Genomic DNA, 22,869 nt, shown 5'->3' with positions numbered 1-22,869 from the left:
TGACGAGCCAGACCCACATCAATGTTACTATGCCACATGATTGTGAATTTCGCAAGTCTTCTCAAGTCAAATCAAATTGTACAAGTCAAGAATGTCAAAGCCAATACCATGTCATAGGCAAGAGCAAACATTATTGTATTTTCTTATTAACAAGAACTTAATGATGCTCATAAACTTTTCTAGAAATTGATCTGGTTTACATGGTGTAAATTAGGACATCATCCGCACATTTAGGTCTTTGGGAATTCTGATACACTAGCTGGGATGGATTACTGAATGGGCCTAATGGGCCCAGGCCCAAAAGCGTCAGGGGGCCCTGCAGCTCAAGTCTGTGTGAAGTCACTACTATGTTCTCACCATGATATCTGAATAGAGCACCTCAGTCAAATAACACAGATTATGTTATGTGATAATTCATGGGTTTCATCAGGTCCCTTTCCACAGGTGTACTAATCAAGCACCATGTAGTCTGCATTCATAATCAAGGTGCTTGATTTTATACACCTGTGGAAAAGGGACCTGATGACACCCATGAATAGGGCCCCTCCATCATATAGCCTACTATGGGTTATGTTCTTCACCCCTGATATTTGAATAGGTCAAATATCAAAGGTGTGCGTGATAGTCATACTGTGTAATTCTCATCTCATTCTCATTGAGCTCAATGCAATTCAAACCAGCTAATTAGCTGACAGCTAATAACTGACATAAAGCATGCCAAACTCTTAGTATATGGTGAAGGGTATAGTGTTGATGTGGGGTTATTTTAATTCCAAAGGCCAAGGGGACTTTATCAGGGTGCATAGTAACCTGACTTTCGCCAGATCCTGGAGCTCAGTGAAACGCCTCTGGTGGAGCATGGCGGAACTACAAGGGTCTGGCGAGAGTCAGGCTAGGTGCATAGTTCCTGGATCCATGAAATAACTGGCCTATTACTTTAAATAAAAGTAAAAATCCTCTACATGGGAATTGGCGTTCTAAAACTTATGACCCCCTGTATTTGTGAATTATTCATTCACAAAGAAAATTGATGTCCTTAAAGGTTGAATATTTCCTCATTGTTTTATTGAAGGCATTAAGATCAATTTCCAAAAGATGATTTTATATTTAACTTTAAGCATGTGTTCCAATACTTTTGGAGGTCACTGTAGCCTATACTTCTCAGATCTTAAACACCATGTAGCCTATACTTCTCAAACAGTTTATGGCAGGCAGTCAACCAACTAGTCAAGTGAGTGGCAGTAGCGTAAGGCAGTAGGCCTCGAAGTAACAGCCAGTAACATGAGCTGTACAGATCAGTCACCAGATGCCTCGCTGACGGCAATCAGCAAAATAAAAAACAGCTGATCACCAGGCGAAATACGGCAGATGCGCAGAGGCAGACATCAGGTCAAAACTTTCTGAAGCTGGACTTGTCCACTTCTGGTGTTAAGTCACTATGTTCTCTACCCCTGATATTTGAATAGGGTCCCTCAGTCAAATATCAAAGGTCACACTATGTGTGATAATCATGCTTTGTGATTGCCATCTTTTTCACAGCATAATGCCAAAGCTGCTTGATGGTTAGGTCATATTTATCAGTCTCAATCTGTCCATTTCCTTCCACAAAACTGGCCAGAAGTCATAATTTATTGGGTTATTTTTCATTTCTTAGCATTGCTGAGTTATCAACTTTCTGAGGTAGGGGGCCCTTTTCATGTCTGTGGCCAGCGGCCCAGTGGCTCATACTGTAATCCATCCATGTCTAGATGCCCAGACTGTGATGATTAAAAAAGCTATGAAGAATTTTGTTTTCATTAATAATGAATATGCTCTCAAACATTTTGAGTCACTTTCGAAGAGGAACCATATCATTAGATAATATCTGAGATAAAAATTAGAACTATTGCTAACATTGAGAGATATCTGGTATCTTAAACAGACAAAAACTAGACATGTATTTTAAAAAAGGTAGTGGATGTGAATGAATGGAAACATGCAACAGTCTGATGAAAATCATGTTTTATTTTTTGTGCATGGGTAGGAAATAGTGCAATGAGGTATTCATCCTCACACTGGATTACATTACTGGCTTACAATTGGATGAACAATGATTAAAACATTGTCCATCACATAACAATCTGAGTATGCTTGATAAATTCAGGACGGGATTATTACAATAGGTGCCGTATAATTGATGAGGTAGTTAGTAAAATTACGTACACATTTAAACTTAAAGTTCAGAAAAATAATACAACAGGGGTGGCATCATGCTGTGGGGATACTTCTCGACAGCAGGCCCTGGAAGGCTTGTAAAGGTAAAATTAAAATGAGTTCAGCAAAATATATGGAAATTCTGGAGGACAATCTGATTCAGTCTGTAAGAAATCTATGACTTGATTTTACGTCCAGCAAGACGATGAGCTGAAGCATGCAGTGAAAACTACACAGAAATTGCTTAGAGACGGGAGTATGTTATAGAGCGGAAAAGTCAAAGCCAAGACTTAGAGCCAAGAAAATCTGTGGCTGAACTTGAAAAAGGCCGTTTACATCCGATCCCCTTCCAATCTGACAGAGCTTGAGCAGTTTTGCAAAGAAAAATGGAGGAAAATTGCAGTAAAAGGGGACATGTCCAAGGGGGGTGAATACGTTTCATAGGCGCTGTAAAGTTATGTGTAATAAAGTGGACTTCAACTGTATGCAGTCTGAATACGTCTTATAGGCGCTGTAAAGTTATGTGTAATAAAGTGGACTTCAACTGTATGCAGTCTGAATACGTCTTATAGGCGCTGTAAAGTTATGTGTAAAGTGGACTTCAACTGTATGCAGTCTGAATACGTTTTATAGGCGCTGTACAGTTATGTGTAAAGTGGACTTCAACAGTATGCAGTCTGCCAGTACCATGAGATTAAACTAACAAAAAAGCAGCCCCACACCATGATGTGTCTACCAACAAACATCACTCTTGGCATAATATTTGTATGGTGATGTACAGTGCCACTTCTCCTCTGAACATGGTGTTACAGTGTAGTATGACAGCCAAAAAGTTACTGTACATGTTGCTCCCATCTGACCAACCGACCTTTAAACGAGCTTCAGCACGTTTTTCTTTAGTAATGGCGCCATGTGGGCGGAGCGTGCATAGAGGCTTCTCTTTTACCTATTCTTCTACCTAGCTAGAAATCTTGTGAGGAGCTCCTGTGTGTGGTTGGTTGATGATGGAGTGATGTTCCCTCCATGTGCAGATAATGGTCCCAAAGGTGCTTACTGGAAGATTCTGAAGTTTTGAAATCTTTAACCAGTTCGGTTCCATCACATGTTTTGTGAAGGTCTTGGGAGGGCTCTTTGCTTTTACCCATCATGAGATATACAGTACACAGATAGGTGTTATAATCACTTTCTAACTACTTAAAGATTTCAGCTGATTCCTTGCATTTCCTAGCCTTGATGTACTGCTTTTTTTTAGCGTGTTCGATACCTTTTTACCCTGTCTCATTTCACAACGCTGACCACATGAATTTCCCCTAAGGGATAATAAAGTTGACCTTGACTTTATTGTACATAACTTTACTTATGGACTTGTGTGTGGAATGTGTGAATTTCCTGAGTTAATATTAATATTTGATGAAAATGTGTGAATAGCCTCAGTGGAAATATACTTACTGGGGAAAAAGTTGATGCGTTCAATACTACTGTAATTTGCTTATTTTGATTGATCAAGGTGTCCATTTGGAGCTTTAACTCCGTTTCTTCTGCCGTCCTTGGAATGAATCCATGAAATTAAAGGCACCCAGATACTTTCCCAAGACGACACTTTGCTTGGATGGTAAAAGGCTGAGGATAGATGTATAAAAACACAGTCAGAGTCTAAGAAGACTAAGAAGGAACAATATTAAAACTTCTCCAGCATGCACTCCAAAACATTACATATTAGGTATAATAGGAATACTAATTATGCATTCCACTAGCCTGTGTGAATCTCTCATTCTTTCAGGTTTTCCACATATTTGTCAGTTTTTTTATGTCATAAAACCGATTCAACTCATCTCAGTTCACAATCCCTCCAGAGATGCTCTACATGCATCTGGTCCAGGGCCACTCTCGTTTATGAACAGTGTGGACACACAGATCTGTGTGTAATCCCAGAGCACAGTCATTCCTGAGCAAAGTGTGGAATTTATGAACTTGCACATCCCCAACCAAGATTACACATACAGTAGGCACCAGTGAAGTAGAAAACCTGCAATAATGCATCACGAGTGTCAAGAGAGAGCAGAGTTTACAGCTTCATTATTGATCAAAGTCCACTGTTGCTGACTGATGGTACTGCGTAACAATGGGAGAATTTAGAACCCAGCAGTATTTCTTGAGGTCCAGGTTCATAGAAATGTCTTGTTTTTCAAATAAATTCGCATATTTTTTCAACAATTTGAGCAAAATGTTTATGACAGTTGAGTTAACTGCATGGCTTTTCTTTCCTTAGGAACTGTTGTCATTAGTGTCATCCCAAATACTTTCAATAGCAGATATGTTCTTGTGGTCTTCCCCAGATCAAAGTTAACCTAATTGTGTTACATAGACCTCTCAACCTACTGTAATCACTTGCTTTTCACTTTGACATACATCACCTCTTAGACCTTTGAACTTCCTAATAATGTCCAGTGATTTCAAATAGTTACCAGTGGAATCCAGTCAGGTTATAGCCATTTACAACTTCCAGTGTAATGACTAAGAGTTTTACTAAATCCACATGTTAGTATGGTCCATGGTAATTGTGTCCAAGGCACACTAATATTCTGATGATTTGATTTTCTGCATGCATTGAAAACTGCAAAGATTAAATCCTGTCAAAAACGTCAGTGACCATGTAGATTTTGGATAATCCTTTAGGCATTCAGTCTGACCAGATCCAACATTTATTGGGTCAATGTCATCAAAATAGTGCAAGTGTTCTTTTCTTTGCTTTCTGTCCTCATATAATATACATGTATGGTTACTGACTTCGATGCTTATGGTCCTGGTGTCAATCTTACCCTTGCTAAGGTAAAGCCGCCATGCCTTAAAAGGGGGTCCTACCCCATTTAAAGTGGGAGACTGACTAGATAATTATAAAAACCCATCTCTTTACATTTCCAACACCTGTTCAGAGTTGTTATTTGAATAATAGAAGACTCCTTCCAATTTATAAACAGGGACATTTATAATTAGTCTGCCTAAACCCACTCAACTGACTGTACAGGTCTGAAATAAAGTAGCCATTTTATTCAGCCAAATTTCCTCTTCGTACCCACTCAACAACAGGTGTCTCTTTATAAGCTTGTGCTGAACAAGACCGTAATTAAAGAACTGTATAAGTAAGGGTTACTTCAGTTTCAGATCAAAATGCACACGATTAAATATTCTACCTCTCAAGAATCATTCAACTATATTTCACCATTTAAAATTAGTTAATGGAAAGCCTCCTAGGCCCTAATGTACTTTCTAATTAAAGAGGGATTAAAGTGGCTTTGTTTTTACAGGTAACGTTAACAAAACTGCAGTAAAGACTTCGTCTGGGAATACCCATACGAATCTTTGGCAAATCTGAGATTTGATCTGCGGGTAGGGTGACCACCTCTAGTCAGACAAAATGTGGGACAAGTAGCATGGTAAAGGAGGGACAATGTGGGACAGACGTAATAACTTTAAACTTAAGATATATTGCCAGATCTAATTTACTAAGCAACATTTTTTTTTATCTACCGACATAAGATTAAGACACTACCTAGGCTAAAAGACAAAAGATTAATTTCGCAACATCTCATCTTTATTGGGACTATCAAAATTGTCAGCTGTCCAAGGGACCAGGCATTATGCAGCTGAAAGAATGCACTCAGTGAATCAAATTCTTAAAACACACAAAAAAAATATTAGACCCACCTAGCCTAAGTTCAACCAACTATAAGGCCTATAGTCTATAGCTGAGGCTTGCATAGAAAGTTGAACTATTTCGGTGCAAATAGGTAAACCAGAATCTTTTATGATTTGCATGTTTCTTTGATGTGTTTTTATTATCTGCCAAGGAGGTTATTTTCATCGGGGCTTGTTTGTCTGTTTGTTTGTCTGTCTGTAAGTTCGCAAGATAACTCAAAAAGTTAAGGGTGGGATTTTCAGGAAAGGTCTGAAATGACCCACGGAACAAACGATTAAATGGGAGTTATCCAGGAGGCGGTTGTGTTTTCGGTTGGCCTAGGTCTGCGCTCTCGGAGTGTTTTTTTTTAGTTTTGTAGGACTCACTTGCACCATGTCGCTTCACATCGTATTCTTCACCATGCCCCAGAGAAAAACGCAAATGCAAAATGCCCTCTCTGCTTCGCCGTCTATAGGTCTTTGCCAAGAGTATATGTTGCGGTCCATTCGCTGTAAGTGCATCTTCTCTTTCTCGTGGCCACACTGGCCATGGCTGCTTAACCTGACAGAGGAGCGCGCTCGCCAATTTGAGATCTTTGACAACGTTGCGGATGCGTACGTGCACCAGGCAACAGTTTGATTGACGTACGACTCAGCCTATCGACTACCGATTTTATTGCTCTCCTTTGAACTATTGGACATAAGTTAACACTACGCCTGCGGGCGTAGCCTATCTGTGTATTTATTTTCAATTGGCCAGGGTCGAACGAAAAAGCGGGACAGATGCTCAATTTGCATGAGGCGGGACAAAGGGTAAAATTGCTGTACAGTACAACGTAAAGCGGGACAGGTGGTCACCCTATCTGCGGGTCAACAGGCCATTGAAGCCCACAGATCTCTGGAGTTCACCTAAAAAAAAAAAAAAATGCTATCTTTGCCCATATAAGGAAGTCCGGGTGTTAATTGAAACTAACTGTCTATGGCAAGTTGCGAGACGAAGAACAGGTGCGATAATTGAAAATCCCCATGCTAATTCCCCATAGGCAAGATACCGGATCACAAAAGATGGCAGTTTTTTTGTCGGTGATCTTCAGAGGTTTATTTCCATGCAAGCACAGTTGAAAAGAAAACTCACAATCCACTGTTAGAAGCACACTTTCTATAATTTTGTGCTACCTCAACGCAAAATATTTCATATTTCATTTATCAAATGAAATCGCTAAGCTAAGAACAACACCAACCAAAAAAACAAAATGTTTATTTCACCTCTCCGTTTTTCAATTACGAATAACAGGCAGTGCCATATTCAACAAAAAATGTATTAATTTGTGCATTTATCAATGGCAGCTGATCTTGACAAAGTAGCATAACTCACTCAACAGAACACCAGCACAGACGAGTATTTCTTTAATTTCACTGCTAGCTCCACAGGCCTTGGTATACCTATGCAGTCTTGCTTGCGATTTCATTCAGATTCCATGGACCGAAGGTTTGCCTCAGCGAAGGAGCCAATCACAGAACTGGGGGGGCAAGACGATGACGATGTCTAAGCGACACACCGACGCTTGTATTTTGGTTAAGAACCAAACCAGGTTTGTTCAAATCTACACACCCATCTCTACTGAAAAACGTAAGCTTCATTTATCAAATGTGATTTTGAAGTATTAAAGAGACACTTCACCGAGTCGCGTTGAGCTTTGTATCTTTAGAAAACCAGTCATGTTTTTGAATGGTCGTGCATCATTCCCTCAGTTTGCCTTGAGATGGGAGAAATACGGATTTCAATGTTGGACTTCCTGCTTTCAATGATGTAAAAATCATCATTTTACACAATTGAAAGCAGGAAGTCCTATTCATGGGTTTCACTGAAATCCGTATTTCTCCCATCTCAAGGCAAACTGAGGGAATGATGCATGACTGGTTTTCTAAAGATACAAAGCTTAATGCTAATCGGTGACGTGTCCCTTTAAGGTGCTTTACAAGAAGTCATGTGGTATAATCAAAGATCCTTAAGGCAGAGCAAGACATGTCGTCGTAGTTGATGTCTATGGGCGCAAAACGGGGATCACTTCCTCTGCATAAAGGGGGTGTGTCATGCGTGTCATGTCCATAGACTTCAATGGAACAGCTCTGCATAAAGGGGGATTTTGCCCCCCCTCCCTCTTGCGATTTGGGTTCCAGGAAGTGGCTTCTCATGAAGTATCTTGCTCCGCCCTTAATGATCTTTGGTATAATTGATACGATTGGCTATGAGCTACATACAGACTCATTTGATAGACATTCGGAGCACCCAATAAACAACTCTGGGCATGCTTCAAATACGAGAAATGAATGCCAGTAGGGTATCCCACGAAGCTCGATGCAGTCATACGAAAGTGGCTCTGTTTTAGCGTCACTCTATCAACATGGTGTCTTATGCTGCCAACCAAACCGGCAGGAGCAGGTTATACGCCAAGTTATAGCTCAAATAGCGTAAAAGTACCGCCTACTGACCAGTCACGACTAGTGATCAATCAATCATCTTGGAAAATGAAGTTCTCTCACGTGTAACATTCTGCCATATCTTACAGGTGGAGTTTAGCCTCTCCAAATATTTTGAATCTCGCAGGCGCTTTTAACTGTGTTGCATGTGCGAATATGCCACTACTATGGATATGGACACCATACAATATCTGATGGCCATCGATTTTTTTTGATGTTATAGGCTAGACATTTAAATTGACCCCCCTAGATTACGCTATAGCTCATAAATGCAGAAGAAATCTCTTTTCAATCTAGGCGGTATTGTGCATCTCCACGGGTCACGATTGGCCAACATCATCCCAACACGGAGAACACGCACAGATCTGAGCTGTTTTACAAATGTATCACATAACTGCCATCGTAGGACCACTTAACTTAATACTTAGCCTAGTTAAAGGGATATTCCGCCTTTTTTGGAAATAAGCTTCTCTTCTCAAGTTAGAAAGAGCAATAAGACCATCTGAAAATGAAACCTGGCGTTTTTCTAGGCTGATTTGACCTGGAACTACACTCTCATCTGGCGTAATAATTAAGGCAAGTTGCGAACTACTGGCACTACTACTGCTTGTTGTCTATGGGGAGTATTTTCAGATGCTGCGTGATATCACTGCACCCACGGTACGTTTGCAAGTTGCCTTTATTACGCCAGATGAGAGTGTAGTTCCAGGTCAAATCAGCATAGAAAAACGCCAGGTTTCATTTTCAGTTGGTCTTATTGCACTTTCTAACGTTTTAATGGGAAAATTACCGGAAATCTTAGTCACTTTTAAACATGATGCTAGCAGGCGAGATGCTACTGGTCTAATCCGTTTCAATGATCTATGCTAGGCTGAAGCTAAAACTTGTATCGCCAGACTCACAGAATGGCTGGATGAACAGGGAAAAAGGTAAATATCAATTGTTTTGCTCGAGGGGAGGTAGAAAATGAGTTTATTTTAAAAAAATGGCGGAATATCCCTTTAAGGCTTTGTGTAGCCTCGGTATTTCTAGATAGCCTACAGTATGTCTAACAGCTGGTCTAACACTACCTCATCTCAGTCGAGGCCAAATTCCCCCCCTGCTGGAAGTCAATGAACCCTTTCCTGACCCACTCTCAATCTCAATTGAGAAGGGTCTGGTGTCAACGAGGCTAGTAAAGACTTATCATACAGTACATAAACACTATGCATTTAACAAAAATACCATTTTATTTTTTTTATACTACATGTATATTAAGCCACCAGCTCAAAACTAAAAAACATTCCAGCCATAAACAACAGTATACGTAATGGTCATTTAAATTACAAAAAATAAATAGGTCTAATGCATTGTAAGGGATTCTGACAGACGGGCATAATATTCAATAAACAGATTTCAATTTGAAACTTGTGTTTTTAAACACAGTCGTTTCACAGGCAGAACATCTCAGTGGTATTTTTGGTGACCACAAGGACTTAGACTATCAAAAGCCCCAATAAATCGTCCCCAGAGAGCAGTCTGTTTCCATTCCAGAGAGCTTAAAAAGAGTAAAAACAATATGAGACATTCCTGCCACAGAATTCTAGGGTATTCTTGCTGTATTCTGATGTGTTCATATGTTAGCCATAGAATATTATATGTGTGTGTGTGAAGGTATACCATTGTACATTACTTTCTCAGTCTCCAGAAAGGTAGACTACATTCTGATATTCAGTGCACATTTAGGCCTGTTTACCACAAAGGCATAGCCTTTCCCAGGAACATCATTCGTAACATGGGCCGAGGGACATAACAGCCAGAACCGTGTCTGGATTTTGCCACCTGGTCAGAGCAGGTCTTGTGCAATCGTTACCTCCCTTCAAGTGGGCAAGATTCAGGTTAGAATGTTTTAGTATAACTAACTTTGTCTTGAGACTTGTACCATCTACAATATATAATCTAATCGCCGATCCTGATCCAGTAGTCAAGCTTCATTGACCATCTTCAATTCAGACATTAAACATGAACTAAACCACAACACAAACCACTAGAGAATCCAACAACAGGTAGTACTGGAGAGACCGTAACATTTAAAGCTACAGCTACTGTGGGATTTAAGGCAATCTGACCAGAAATGGAATATAGTATTCAGAACAGTGTTCATTAAAAAGTGCATTTTCATTAACTACAGATAAGCCACTCCTATCTACACAAAAAGCGGGTCCTTCACCGTTATCTTGCCTTGGTAGCCCAGAAAGGACAAACCAAAACCTTGTCTGTACAGAGGGCCTTCCATGTCACTACAGAGCTAGTTAACTGCTAGGAGTTATCCCATATGTTTAGAAATGCTGGAGTCGTATTCAATTAGCTGCAATTCGGCTACCTCATCACTAAAGGCTACACAGATTATAGTTATATTGTCCTGGCCATCTATACCCTCGCAATAATGAATTGAAACAAAGCAATTTCCTGAATTTTAACCTAATATCCATATGCTAAAAGCCCCCTCAACTTTTCTCAACTTTTACACTTTACCTACTTCACTTACCTTACTTGAACTAATACGTTACCTCTGGCAATGAGGTCATGTTTTGGGTGAGACTTTTTTTTTGTTTGTCTGCCTTTCACAGGACTACATGAACTGCTACCTACTTTTTCATGAAACTCAGTAGAATTGTACTATATTGTACAAAACTGTGTTTTTGACTTTGTTTGAGCAAGAATGTATCTATGAAGACTAAATATGCCCAAATCTTGAGAATGTCAGAATTTAAAGGTAAAAGCATGTTTTTTAGCATTACATGTATGTTTCACCCACTGCATGTTGCAATCACAAACTAGCCTTTGAACAGATGGATTTGACCAGTTAATCATTAATCAATTCCAAACAAACATAAGGGAGGTGAAGCCTTCTCTCATTCACTGTGTCCACAAGCCCAGTCAGGGGTGCCATCACTTGCCCAATGTGTTGTATTCATTATATTGGAGGCAATCATCCGGAATGGGTCATGCAGGAAGCCTACCCATTTTCTTTGCAACTGCCTCTATTACATTGATTAAACTACAATTATATTATATACCATATCGCATACTCATTATGAATGTAATTAATCTTGAGCACATCCACATCCCAATCACACAGGCCATTAAGTCATTTTCTGCTGTTACTGACTGACAATTTAAGGTATGCTCTGTAGGCAGTATTGTGCAGTATTGTGTATCTGCTTTACACGAATGTGCATGGAGATAGGCTATTTCATGTTAACAAAGGAGATGTTAAGAAAACTAGCTTTTGTTAGATCACAGACCACAATCTGACAAGTGAAGCGGTTAAAAAAAACAAAAAAAAAAACAACACTTGCTAAGACATTTACCTCTATTAGACCAAGTTGCGATTTCCTTTTCCATTGAATGGGCACTTACACCACTAGGTTACCCCCTAATTTTATGCCTTGACCTTTCTTTCAGTCTGCGGTTCCATAATACCATTCAATTGTGCCACAACTGAACAGACAGAAGCACGTCAGAGCACACACCCCCTGTACACCCTAAAAGGAGTATGTGTGAAGGGGTACACAAAGCAGGTAAATGGAGAAGGAGTTCATGTACAAAGACACTGATGCCAAGAAAGTCGACACCGAGTAAGCGGTTACAGAACATGAGACACAAGGCCTTAATTAATTTCTCTCCTGGGCACTTCAAAGGCATTGTGAAGAGGCCATGCTCCTTTTTTTTTTCTTTCATTATGCTCATAACAGTTCAGTACACTCCAGAATTGCTCAGTAGGCTCTAGAAAACTCCACTGACGTTTGGCTGCTCAGACATATTTCCCATCATATACACAGAGAAGTTAACTTAATATTAAAGATGCAGCCCACCATTCCGGTGGAGAGTTGTTGATATTTGAGCTCGACAGACAATCAAATGACACTAATTTCTGTGCTCCTTGTTCATGACTCAGTCTGAGCCTTCTCTAGCTTCCCAATAGTGTACATAGTGTATATGGGATGGTTTCGCTGGATTTTTTTGAGCGCACACACTGGACAGACTGCTAGAAGTACATTCATGGAATTAGTGCATTGGATTAGATTTGAGAGCGGTATCTTTAAGTACATTTAAAAACTATGTTTTTTTCAGGGAAATCAATGCTCCTCCAGGACTGAAAAAGTAACAGCGGAAATTCTCAGCTTCTGCCTGCAAATCTCTTTGCCCAAGCAGCAGTGCTTCGCCTGAATGAGAACGTAGCCCTTTTGTAACCTTATACATTCTTGGTACGGTCTCATTTGACATCGCTATTTGGACACTTTGAAACTATACAAATCACAGCATGTAAATATGAAAATGTTGGAATTCTTGTGTACTGGGAGGTGTAGGCTAATGAAGCTGGCCACTTTGAGGCACTTGTGCTAAGCTAGGCTAGCAGTGGGTACGCATCAACTTATCAAACTCTGGGGAATACAGTGAGTCCCAAAAAGTCAGCATGTTCCTTTAAGGCAGAGGTCTTCAACCTCTTGGCCCTTGGCTGAGCGAGACACTGAGCATGAGTTTTTTTGACCTTTTCAGAAGCGCATTTGTGAAGTCACACACTGATGTTGGACGAAGAGACTGGCTCTCAGTCTCCGCTTTAATTCATCCCAAAGGTGTTCTGTTGGGTTGCTATGGACCTTGCTTGGTGCACTGGTACAAAAAGACATGGATGACAGAGGCGATTGCTCTAAGAGTAAAGGGGGAAGCTCAGCCTCCTCTAAAATATGACAGAAAATTTTATAAAATAATGCCTATTAGCCAGCCTAGCCTATCACAACTAGAACATGCTTAAAACGTGTTCGATTGAATGGCTATTTCGTTCAGCAATAAGGTTTTGCCAGTCATCTATCGTGATTTCGCACCCCTAATACATTGCTGTGACGACACGATCCATTAAAAACCCCATAGACGCTCGGCTTCACGGGAGGTTCAATGGCACAACAGAGTGGGCTGGTCTCAGTGCAGAAAAAGCCAGATGTTTATTGGACAATTGCCACAAAATGGTAATTTCCAGGGAAGCCGGCTTCTCTGGGGGTGAATGGGACAGTGGGATGGCCCGGACGCCAAGCTTCTGTATGATGATTGGAGGAACCGTCATAGTGGCTGGACTCTCTGATTGACAGCATGTAATGATTGGAGAGGAAGAGTTTCAAGAACAGAGATGCATTAACAATAGGCTCGTTCACGATGAGCTGCGGCTGACTTAGGCTGGCTTCATACGTCAACGAGAGCTTGAGAGTCTTAGCGGGTGGGGCGAATGTCAGACGCAGCTGGCCGCGGACAGTCCAGCTGAGCTGCCGTGTGCCTGAAGTTACTCGCAGGAGACCTCGCTGGAGACCTTGCGGGAGATATCGCGGGATTTTGTGTTAAATATAGTATAACACAATAGTATATTTACTCAAAATGAGCATGATGACTGACGAAATAAATTGATATGATGTGTTTAAATAAACCACTGTTGTCATACAATTAACAGGCCTGCATTGTAGCACATTAATTAAATATCAAGTGTTTTCCGTGTGTATCTATTTAACCAACAGCATAAAATAGCAGAATATCCTCACGTTTTCAGTAGGCTAACCTACCGCTGTTCCAGAAATCACAAAAAAGGTATCCCTTCGATTTCTGTTAATTTTAGCACATTCTAACGTAAGGAGCAAAGATTCTAGAACAGAGCAAGATGGATCACAGGGATAAGCTCCAGCGTTGTCCCAGACGCTGGCTACAGTGCTGTTCTTACATGAACTGATCCATCTTGGTCCGCTCTAGAGTCTTTGGTAAGGAGGCAGAACGAGACACCCGTCATACTCGTCATGGGGAGATTCCTTCCAAACGGCCCCATCACGACTTTGAACTGACGTCATTGGGGTGGGTTTCAGCCTGTGCAAGTCGCTCAAAAATCGACTGCGCTAAGGAAAAGGCGACGCAGACCCCCGCGATATTTTAAGGACATGTGACATGATGTCACGGTGGTAACTCCCACCGCGTCTGCAAGAAGTCGGACATGATTTCTAACCAGTTTGCATTTCGTCTGTCCCAGTATGCATTGTGCTTAACCCAGCATGCATCACATCAAGTCAGATCTGCGCAGATTTTCAAGAAGTCAAACGCGCCTATTAGGAATGGCAGGTGAAGTCGAGAGGCAAGGCAATGGAAGTTGCAGCTCAAATTTTCAATTCAATTGCAGCTTTTGTAGCTTACTGTAAAGAAAACCGTAATGTGGAGTTACAGAGTTTGTGACTGGCTTTTGCTTCCGTTGTGTATTTAGGCTAAGCTGTAGCCACATATAGCTCGCTATATAAACTATGTAGCCTGGCCGCATTATGTTAATGTTTACTTGAATTTTAAATAGTCATGTAGGCCTACTAAGTAATATCTCTAGTAGGCTACCAAGTAGCCTATTTAATCCCCTCAAAGTGAACGTTAAAATGTAGTTCAAGTACTCTGGGTTTTAGGATAATTTTTGCCCTCAAAGAACAATATAGCACCTTAAAGGGATATTCCGCCATTTTTGGAAATACGCTCATTTTCCACCTCCCCTCGAGCAAAATAATCGATATTTACCTTGTTCCCGTTCATCCAGCCATTCTGTGAGTCTGGTGATACAACTTTTAGCTCCAGCCTAGCATAGATCATTGAATCGGATTAGACCATTAGCTTCTCGCCTGCTAGCTTCATGTTTAAAAGTGACTAAGATTTCTGGTAATTTTCCCATTTAAAACGTGTCTCCTCTCAAGTTAGAAAGTGCAATAAGACCAACTGAAAATGAAACCTGGCGTTTTTCTAGGCTGATTTGACATGGAACTACACTCTCATCTGGCGTAATAATCAAGGCAACTTGCAAACTACTGGCACTACTACTGCTTGTTGTCTATGGGGACTATTTTCAGATGCTGCGTACGATATCACTGCGCCTATGGTACGTTTGCAAGTTGCCTTGATTATTACGCCAGATGAGAGTGTAGTTCCTTGTCAAATCAGCCTAGAAAAACGCCAGGTTTCATTTTCAGTTGGTCTTATTGCACTTTCTAACTTGAGAGGAGACACGTTTTAAATGGTAAAATTACCAGAAATCTTAGTCACTTTTAAACATGAAGCTAGCAGGCGAGAAGCTAATGGTCTAATCCAATTCAATGATCTATGCTAGCCTGAAGCTAAAAGTTGTATCGCCAGACTCACAGAATGGCTGGATGAACGGGAACAAGGTAAATATCGATTGTTTTGCTCGAGGGGGGGTGGAAAATGAGCGTATTTCCAAAAATGGCGGAATATCCCTTTAATAATATTAATTTAGTAACTGACCATTTTTTAATCAGAGCTTCCCCTATTCCAAAGAGCAGCAACCACCACTGGTCCACAGTCATGTTGGAACAATGATTGGTTTCATCATCACCTTATCTGGTACCTGGTGATTTTTAGTTTTTGCCATCCCTAGTTAGTAAAACAAGTGCATGATGACTGACTAAAATGAGCGCATAATCTAGTAAAATGAGGACACAATAGGGTTCGGGATCATGACGTGAAAAATTTGCGGGCACAGCCATATTGGCAGCCTCACTCCTTTGTTTACTATGGATTTACTCCCGCCTGTTTGTGTGTTCCTGTTACTTAGTTTTTGCCTTCTTGGTTGTATGTTGCTGTGTAGTGGGGTGTAACAGTGCAACCCACGATCCACGCTAATACTATATTTCTGCTTCTTGTCTTCTGCATCTGAATGAATGGATATTACGTTCGGTGCGCTACCAACATGACTGCTATATTCCTAGAATGCAAGGTGTGTGTGCCCGAGCCCTATTGAGTAAAACCTGCACTATTTAGTAAAACGAGCACAAAATGTAATTAAACAAGTGCAGATTTTCTCGATACACACAACGAAAATCTTGCAGTGACATCTCTGTACATTTCTTACCTTTTTAAGGCCATTAATAGATACATGCTCCTTGGCAACAGAAGGTAACTTTGATCAACTAAAATGGCATCCACCACGCTCTTGGCCACATACACAGGTTCAAGGATTGGACAGAGGGTGGGCCACCTGTGAATGACAGAAATCAGGTGACAATGCCAGTAGTACCTGGTTGCAGACCTCATCTGTGGGTAAAGAAGGCAATCTGGGTTTAGCTTAACTGTGGGTAGTGAAATCATGTGCTCTGGAGGTGACGAAGGCATCGTTGCTGCTTTATTATCCATGTGCCTGTTTTACCCTTTGGTCAAACAACATTCACTTTGATTCGCAATCGCCATGTCAAATCACTCAACATTTGCATAAAAACTTAAGAGACCTCTTGTCCATAAGCCTTGCCTATCTGGTGGTATAACGACCAAAGCGTAAACACTGATTGAAATGAATGTCAGCAGGTCACTTTGTCTCTGTCTCTTGTAGCCTAGCTGGTATGAGCAAGGGGTTCGACTATGACAGAGACAAGACTTTTTCTAGATTTTCTAGATGTTATACTCTTCGTTTTTTTATTGTTGTGATGTTCCACGGCAGAGGTCACATACCACTAAATACAATCTTAACATGATCAAGAATTATATTCAGGATGTATTGTGTATAACTATGGGAAAGATGGCTACATGTAACATTATAAGTCCATGCAATTCTTAAATTCATCTACCAAAGCCAATCAACTTGGAGATAAAAGCACTTACTTGGAACTGCACCCATCAAACATGCCTGTGTTGATTAAGTAAGGGCACACAATTGTAGTCTTCACCCCATCTTTGCCTGTGGCTAACAGCTCCAGAGCAACAGACTCTGCAAAGCCAATGGCAGCGAATTTGCTAGCACAGTAATCTGAAATTAAATAGGAAAGACTTCAACTTCAGGTAAATAAGTAATGATGTAAAATCAATTCTGGAGACCAACAACACCTACATATATACCTATATATCCCGTGAGGGAAATTCAGTTCTCTGCATTTAACCCAATTTAACCGAATTAGTGAACACACAGCACACAGTGAACACACAGTGAGGTGAATCACACAACCCAGAGCAGTGAGCTGCCTGCCCAACCAGCGGCGCTCGGGGAGCAGTGAGGGGTTAGGTGCCTTGCTCAAGGGCACTTCAGCCGTGGTGGACTGATCGAACCGGCAACCCTCCGGTTATAAGCCCGATGCGCTAACCAGTACACCACGGCTGCCTCGATGTATACCTAACAAAATAGCAACATATTTCAAACTGCATTTGAATTTTAAAGCCATTATTAAATATCCCATTGCCCACAACAAATCTAAACAATGTAGCCTACAAAACATTTTTATATATATATTTCTTTTTAAAAAACAAGAAAGAAAAACCCACACGTGACGTAAAGAAGTCTTGCCCCCTGGCATATACTACCTGCTAAAATGTGGCTGAGTTACCATTTTAAATAGGCAGTCAATTGACACAAATAAGGCCAGGTAAGTGCCAATTGAATGCCAGAATTTTCATATTTTGACATTCAGACATATAGCTCCTGAGATATTGACATATTGCAGTTGTAGCACCCACTATGGACAAAACGTGTAATGGTAGCCTCCTGGTATGTAGAATTATAGGCTTCAGTACGTTAGGCAAACCTCCCTTCCAAAGCCTTATGAGACGTGCTAATAAATGATGCCAGCTAGCACCCTGGGGTTTTAGCTCACTTGCTAGCAAGCTCAAATTCCAATCCTCTGTGCAGCAAGTTGCAGATTTGAGTCTGGGTGCAGGATTGAGCCATGCAGTTCCATGCAGATAACATTGGGGCTGTGACCCAGATGACATGGAGGTCTAGGGGTGTGAGTAACAGTAGCCAGGTACGTAAGCTGTGTACATTAGGTAAAGCTCCCTCCCCACGTCACAAGAGACATGCTAGTAAGAGATGCCATTAGCACCCTGGGGTTTTAGCTCATTTGCTAGCATGCTCAACTCACGATCTGATATGCAACAAGTTGCATGTTCGAGTCCGAGAGAGCGTTCAAGCTTACAGGTGATAATTGCTGGGCTTGACACCAAATCAAAAAACATTTGCTTTTCCATTATTAAGCTGCTAGCTCCACTGTTGTCCTCAATATCACCTATTGACATATTTTGCCCAATCTAAAATATAAAGCAACAGGCAGTTCATATAGCAACACTAGTCCAGATTTATTTTAGTGACTCGAATGTTATAGTGGTTGTGCCTGTACTGGACCTTTACATCAGAAGATGTAAATAGAATCAATACTAACCACATCCTGAAATTATAAACCACAGTGAGCTTCCTCCTCTCTTTGTGCTGAAGTCATTTCCCTTTGTGGCAATCCTCTGCTGAGGTCAGCCACGTGGATAGTCTAACGCAGGGGTGTCAAACATAAGGCCCGGGCCAGATCAGGCCCGCCAGCAGGTTTCCTATGGCCCAGCAGATGTTTTGGGTAGGAAGGGAAAATTAGGATACAAGATCTGTAATCTCTGAAGATTTGATACATTGATTAAACCTAGCACTGCAAACCATCCCTAGGAAGGAAGAGGCCAAAATAACGAACATGGAAGTAAGTTATTTCAAGAGAGAACGAGCAGTATGAGACACAAGTGCATGATTTGTATTTGTTTTCTTATAAGCGGCTAGGTCTAGTGAAGGAGTATCGTCAAGCAACACTCATACAATACGAGTTTGACACCCCTGGTCTAACAGGTACTGTGTCGCCAAATATGTTCATAGATCATCAAAGTCCCAGGGGATATTATATATCAAAAGGTGCCAATTGCAGAAGTCCGCACAGCAACAATAAAATCCTAAACTTCTCACATGATACAGCCATACTGAGCCTTCTGTCAGCACAGTCTGAGATCATGGAGTAGAACGCCGAGATACAGGGCACAGTGCTGTGGTGTGAGATCATAAGCTCATTTTAAATGTGCACAAAACAAAAGAGGAGATAGTCTTTGACCCCACGGGTGGTGGGGATCATAGTCCATTGTTTATCAACGAACAGGTACAGTAGTCAATCAGGTATCGCAATTCAAGCACTTGGGCATTAACTGTGATTGTCAGTTACAGTGGGCTCACCATGTGGATTATATTAGCTCAAAAATTAGTCAATAATGGTTGCACTTATTGCAAAGACTCAGGGTCCATGGTGTGGCTGGATAACATCATGCTGCTGTTTTACACAGCAACTATTGAGTCCATTATTCATTATGGCATTACAATATCCCAGTATATGATGTGTGCTAACCTAAGTAAGACAACAGTGCAATAATGTATGTATCTATCATAGATAATCTATGTATTATGTGTGCTGTATGATGAACTGTGTAGAGCTGGATGTTACTGTGTGCGTTGCGTGGTATTCTGGTTGTAACATGCTACATATGTGAAGCCTATGCTCTCGTATGCCCAAGATAAAGGTCTCTTTAGGGAGACAATAAAGATCAGCTTAAATTAAATTGACCATTTTTGCCATGAATCCACTTTAAGTGAATCCAAACCCTGAGCTGCTGCACAACCATTACCTGCCAGCCCATTCACACCGATCAAACCAGCAGAACTTGATATGCAGACCAAATGCCCATGGTTGTTGTCTACCATTGCTGGAAGAAATGCTTTATAGGTCTGAAAGGAAAAACAACAAAGCAATGAAATTAAAGATGGCCTTCTATTGATATGCAGCATGAAGAGACACAATAAAGAGACACAATAAAATGGCAAGCCCAATAGCCCCCCTTTTCACAAATAACTGCTTTAGAGCATGATGGTAAATGAAGGCCTTAAGCAAGGTAAAAGTAAGATTAATGTAATGCATCCCATACCAAGCATAGCAAACAAAACACAAATAGTAGAATTTTTGGCATACCCAAAAGTGTGACATTGTGTTGACCTCAAGAGTTTTTTCAATGAGAGAATCTGGTGCATCCATGAATTTCTTGCCGGTCACAATTCCAGCATTGTTAATGAGAATGCTGACATCCCCCACCTCTCTCTTAACCTGAAATAGAAGTTGGACATGATCACTAAACCCATCTGTTCCCTATACAGAAAGTGCTTGTGAAGCTGCAGGCTTTTCATTGCAGTACCGGCAAGCACACACTTGGCGGTAGGCCTCTCACAAACTCCTTTTGTCCACACAACACTGGCTTTTCAATGGTCCTAAAAGGAGTTTTCAAAAACCAGGTGGGCATTTCTCAATGTTTTTTGAGGTCACAGTGCTAACAAAACAGCCCCACCCCTTACCTACATGGCAGGACATCCCAGTGTCATTCAGTCAGTGACACATTCAAATGCTTTTGTCTTCTTCGACATAATTTTGCAAGCACAGAATCTGCCTTTTGTAGCTAGCTAGAAAAACACCAGTTACGTCACTTCAAGGCCAGGGATGCCTGGCTATAGCATGACACTGCTAGCCACTCTGGAGTAGGCCATGTTGTTACTACTTTTTACTGGAGAAACATTTAATGCTGCATCAACCAAAAGAAACTTCCATTTTCCCTCACATGTGCTTGGATTTTATGGGTAAGCATGACCTTAGGATACCCTAGAAATCCAGAGTTCTCGTAAGAGCACAATATGAATCGTCTCTGCGAGACACTCTGGCAATGAGCAATGATGCATGTTACTTTTACCTCTTGCATCATGTGGAACCAATCAAATCGGTGTATCTGATATAAGCGGGCCAGAGGCGAGCTAAACTGAGGACAACAGCGACGTAATGTTATCCAATTCCATGCAGTGAGAATTTGAAAAGCATGCCTGGTGCCACCCCTTGAGTTGGGCCATTACATTATTCATGGCCAGAACCTGAATCTTTCTAGATGACCAGGGTTTGGATTTTCCATGATAACTTTAGGAGGCACATTAGGCTTAATCTATCTATATAGGTTTACTATTAGTCTTTTCCATATTCCATTACATCTGCATCAGGAAATCTTTGATTGTTCCAAAAACTGCCACCTACAAGAGCTGTGGAAGCTGTAGAAGGCTGATAGCCTATGTTAAGAGACAGAGTTAGTTTGTTCAACTCCCAACCCTTGTCAAAATATAGAACAATTAAACACGTTGTGCATGTTGGTAATGACATTGACAGACAAGTTATGTCTAGAACAATACAAATAAAATAACTTATTTTCTTAACTTAATAGTCTGGTACAAAACGTCCCCATGCTGGCAGCGTACCACTTGAATTCCAAGCCTATAAAGGACTGAAACAATCTTGGAAATAGGCTGTTGTCGTAAATGTCATTTGAGCCGCCAAGCACAAAACGGTGTTTGATAGTGTTATAATTTGACACTTTAGGAAGTTGTAGCCTAGAAATCTACACGCCCCTAGCGGCAGCAAATCTGGCTGGTTAGGCTAGCTAGAGTTTAAAAAAAAAACCAGAGCCAACTCTTGGACTTGGCTGTCCAAGATATAGCATATTTTGAACACACCGCCATCATGCTAGTTGTATATTACCTGTTCCGCGACTCGATACACCTCACTTTTGTCGCTGCAATCACAAAGGAAGTAGTGAACGCGCGAAGCCCCTCTTTCCTTCGTCAGGCGAGCAGTCTCCCTCATACCTTCTTGACTAATATCCCATAGAACAAGAGCCACATTCATTCCTGCGAACTCCAGTGCCATCAGTCTCCCAATCCCGCTGCCTGCGCCAGTGATAAGGACTATTTCTCCAGTCACATCTTTTTTCTTTGGTGGGATGACGCATTTTATGATAGCCTCAACATTGTAATATATTGACAATACGATCACCTGAAGTGTCTCCAACCAGAAGTTCATTATCAAGTTTGTGAAACCTACGGAAAAACATAACAAAACGTTAACCATGCAAGTGGAGACAAACAGCGCTACCTACTTAAAAAAACACGCACAAAGTAGCCTAAAGCGCTTTGAGACGGCAGGAACATGCACATATTCATGACGTTTCTTACGCGTTTCTTTGACATTATAACGACAAAAAACAACGCGTATTCGATTACAGAGTAGACACATCTATCGTAAAACTCAAGCATGTCACAACCCACCTGCGGAGGACAGGGTCGAAGCCAACTGTGTTCACCTAATAGCCAAACTTCCGAAATATAAAGCTGCGTTTGTCACGTGACCACTAGTTTTCTTGCGCGCTGAGTATTGTGGTTCTTTGAGGCTTTTCATATTGGCCCTCGATGCTTGAAGTAAAGAAACTGTCTTTACGTCAACATTTCTCACAGATCTATGTTTCTCGAGGTCACCGAGTAGGCTTAGGCTACTAGGCTCACTGTTTATAAAAACTCGTATAGCTCGAGTGTCTTCAGCCAACAGGCCTAGAGCTTAGTGCTAGGCCTACACTTTGGGGGCATCTTTAAAATCATGCCCTTTTTCTCTTTTCCGATTTTTGATCCACGCTACTGGTGCACGATCCATAAGCCCTGATGCTTTATAGCCAAACTAGTTTTCGTCTCTGGATGGGGGCAGACTACCCAGCCCATCAAATGTATTTAAACACAATACAGCAGCCAAGCTTAGCTACATTCCAATCACAACCTCTTTTTTTGTCATGATATTCCATGTGTTTCTGCATTGTTGACACTTT

At 41.0% G+C, this 22,869-nt stretch overlaps 1 protein-coding gene across 2 annotated transcripts; it reads right to left on the bottom strand.

Moving 5' to 3' along the window:
- Window positions 1–2,825: 2,825 nt before the first annotated feature.
- sdr16c5a (short chain dehydrogenase/reductase family 16C, member 5a) lies at window positions 2,826–22,420 on the bottom strand. 2 transcript variants are annotated; one of them, XM_062516085.1, is made up of 7 exons: window positions 22,322–22,419; window positions 21,756–22,093; window positions 20,160–20,291; window positions 19,819–19,918; window positions 17,008–17,152; window positions 16,265–16,390; window positions 2,826–3,813 (listed from the first exon to the last, which is right to left on the bottom strand). In XM_062516085.1, exons 2-7 carry the CDS (start codon window positions 22,074–22,076, stop codon window positions 3,717–3,719), a joined length of 921 nt encoding a protein of 306 aa, XP_062372069.1. In that variant the 5' UTR covers window positions 22,077–22,093; window positions 22,322–22,419; the 3' UTR covers window positions 2,826–3,716. The 2 variants fall into 2 exon arrangements, with proteins under 2 accessions (XP_062372069.1, XP_062372077.1); XM_062516093.1 differs by lacking the exon at window positions 2,826–3,813 and adding an exon at window positions 9,313–9,886 and having other exon boundaries at window positions 22,322–22,420.
- Window positions 22,421–22,869: the final 449 nt, after the last annotated feature.

The sequence above is a fragment of the Sardina pilchardus genome, chromosome 2 (assembly GCF_963854185.1).
Source record: "Sardina pilchardus chromosome 2, fSarPil1.1, whole genome shotgun sequence".
NCBI lineage: Eukaryota > Metazoa > Chordata > Actinopteri > Clupeiformes > Clupeidae > Sardina > Sardina pilchardus.
The sequence above is the reverse complement of the archived record's forward strand: the minus strand, read 5'-3'. Positions and strand labels throughout refer to the sequence as shown.

Coding starts and splice junctions, on each gene's coding strand:
- sdr16c5a (XM_062516085.1), bottom strand. CDS start 22,076: ATGAACTTCTGGTTGGAGACACTTCAGGTGATCGTATTGTCAATATAT. Junction 20,292..21,755: donor TGTATCGAGTCGCGGAACAG/GTAATATACAAC, acceptor CTTCTATTTCAG/GTTAAGAGAGAGGTGGGGGA. Junction 3,814..16,264: donor CTATTAATGGCCTTAAAAAG/GTAAGAAATGTA, acceptor ATCTATCCTCAG/CCTTTTACCATCCAAGCAAA.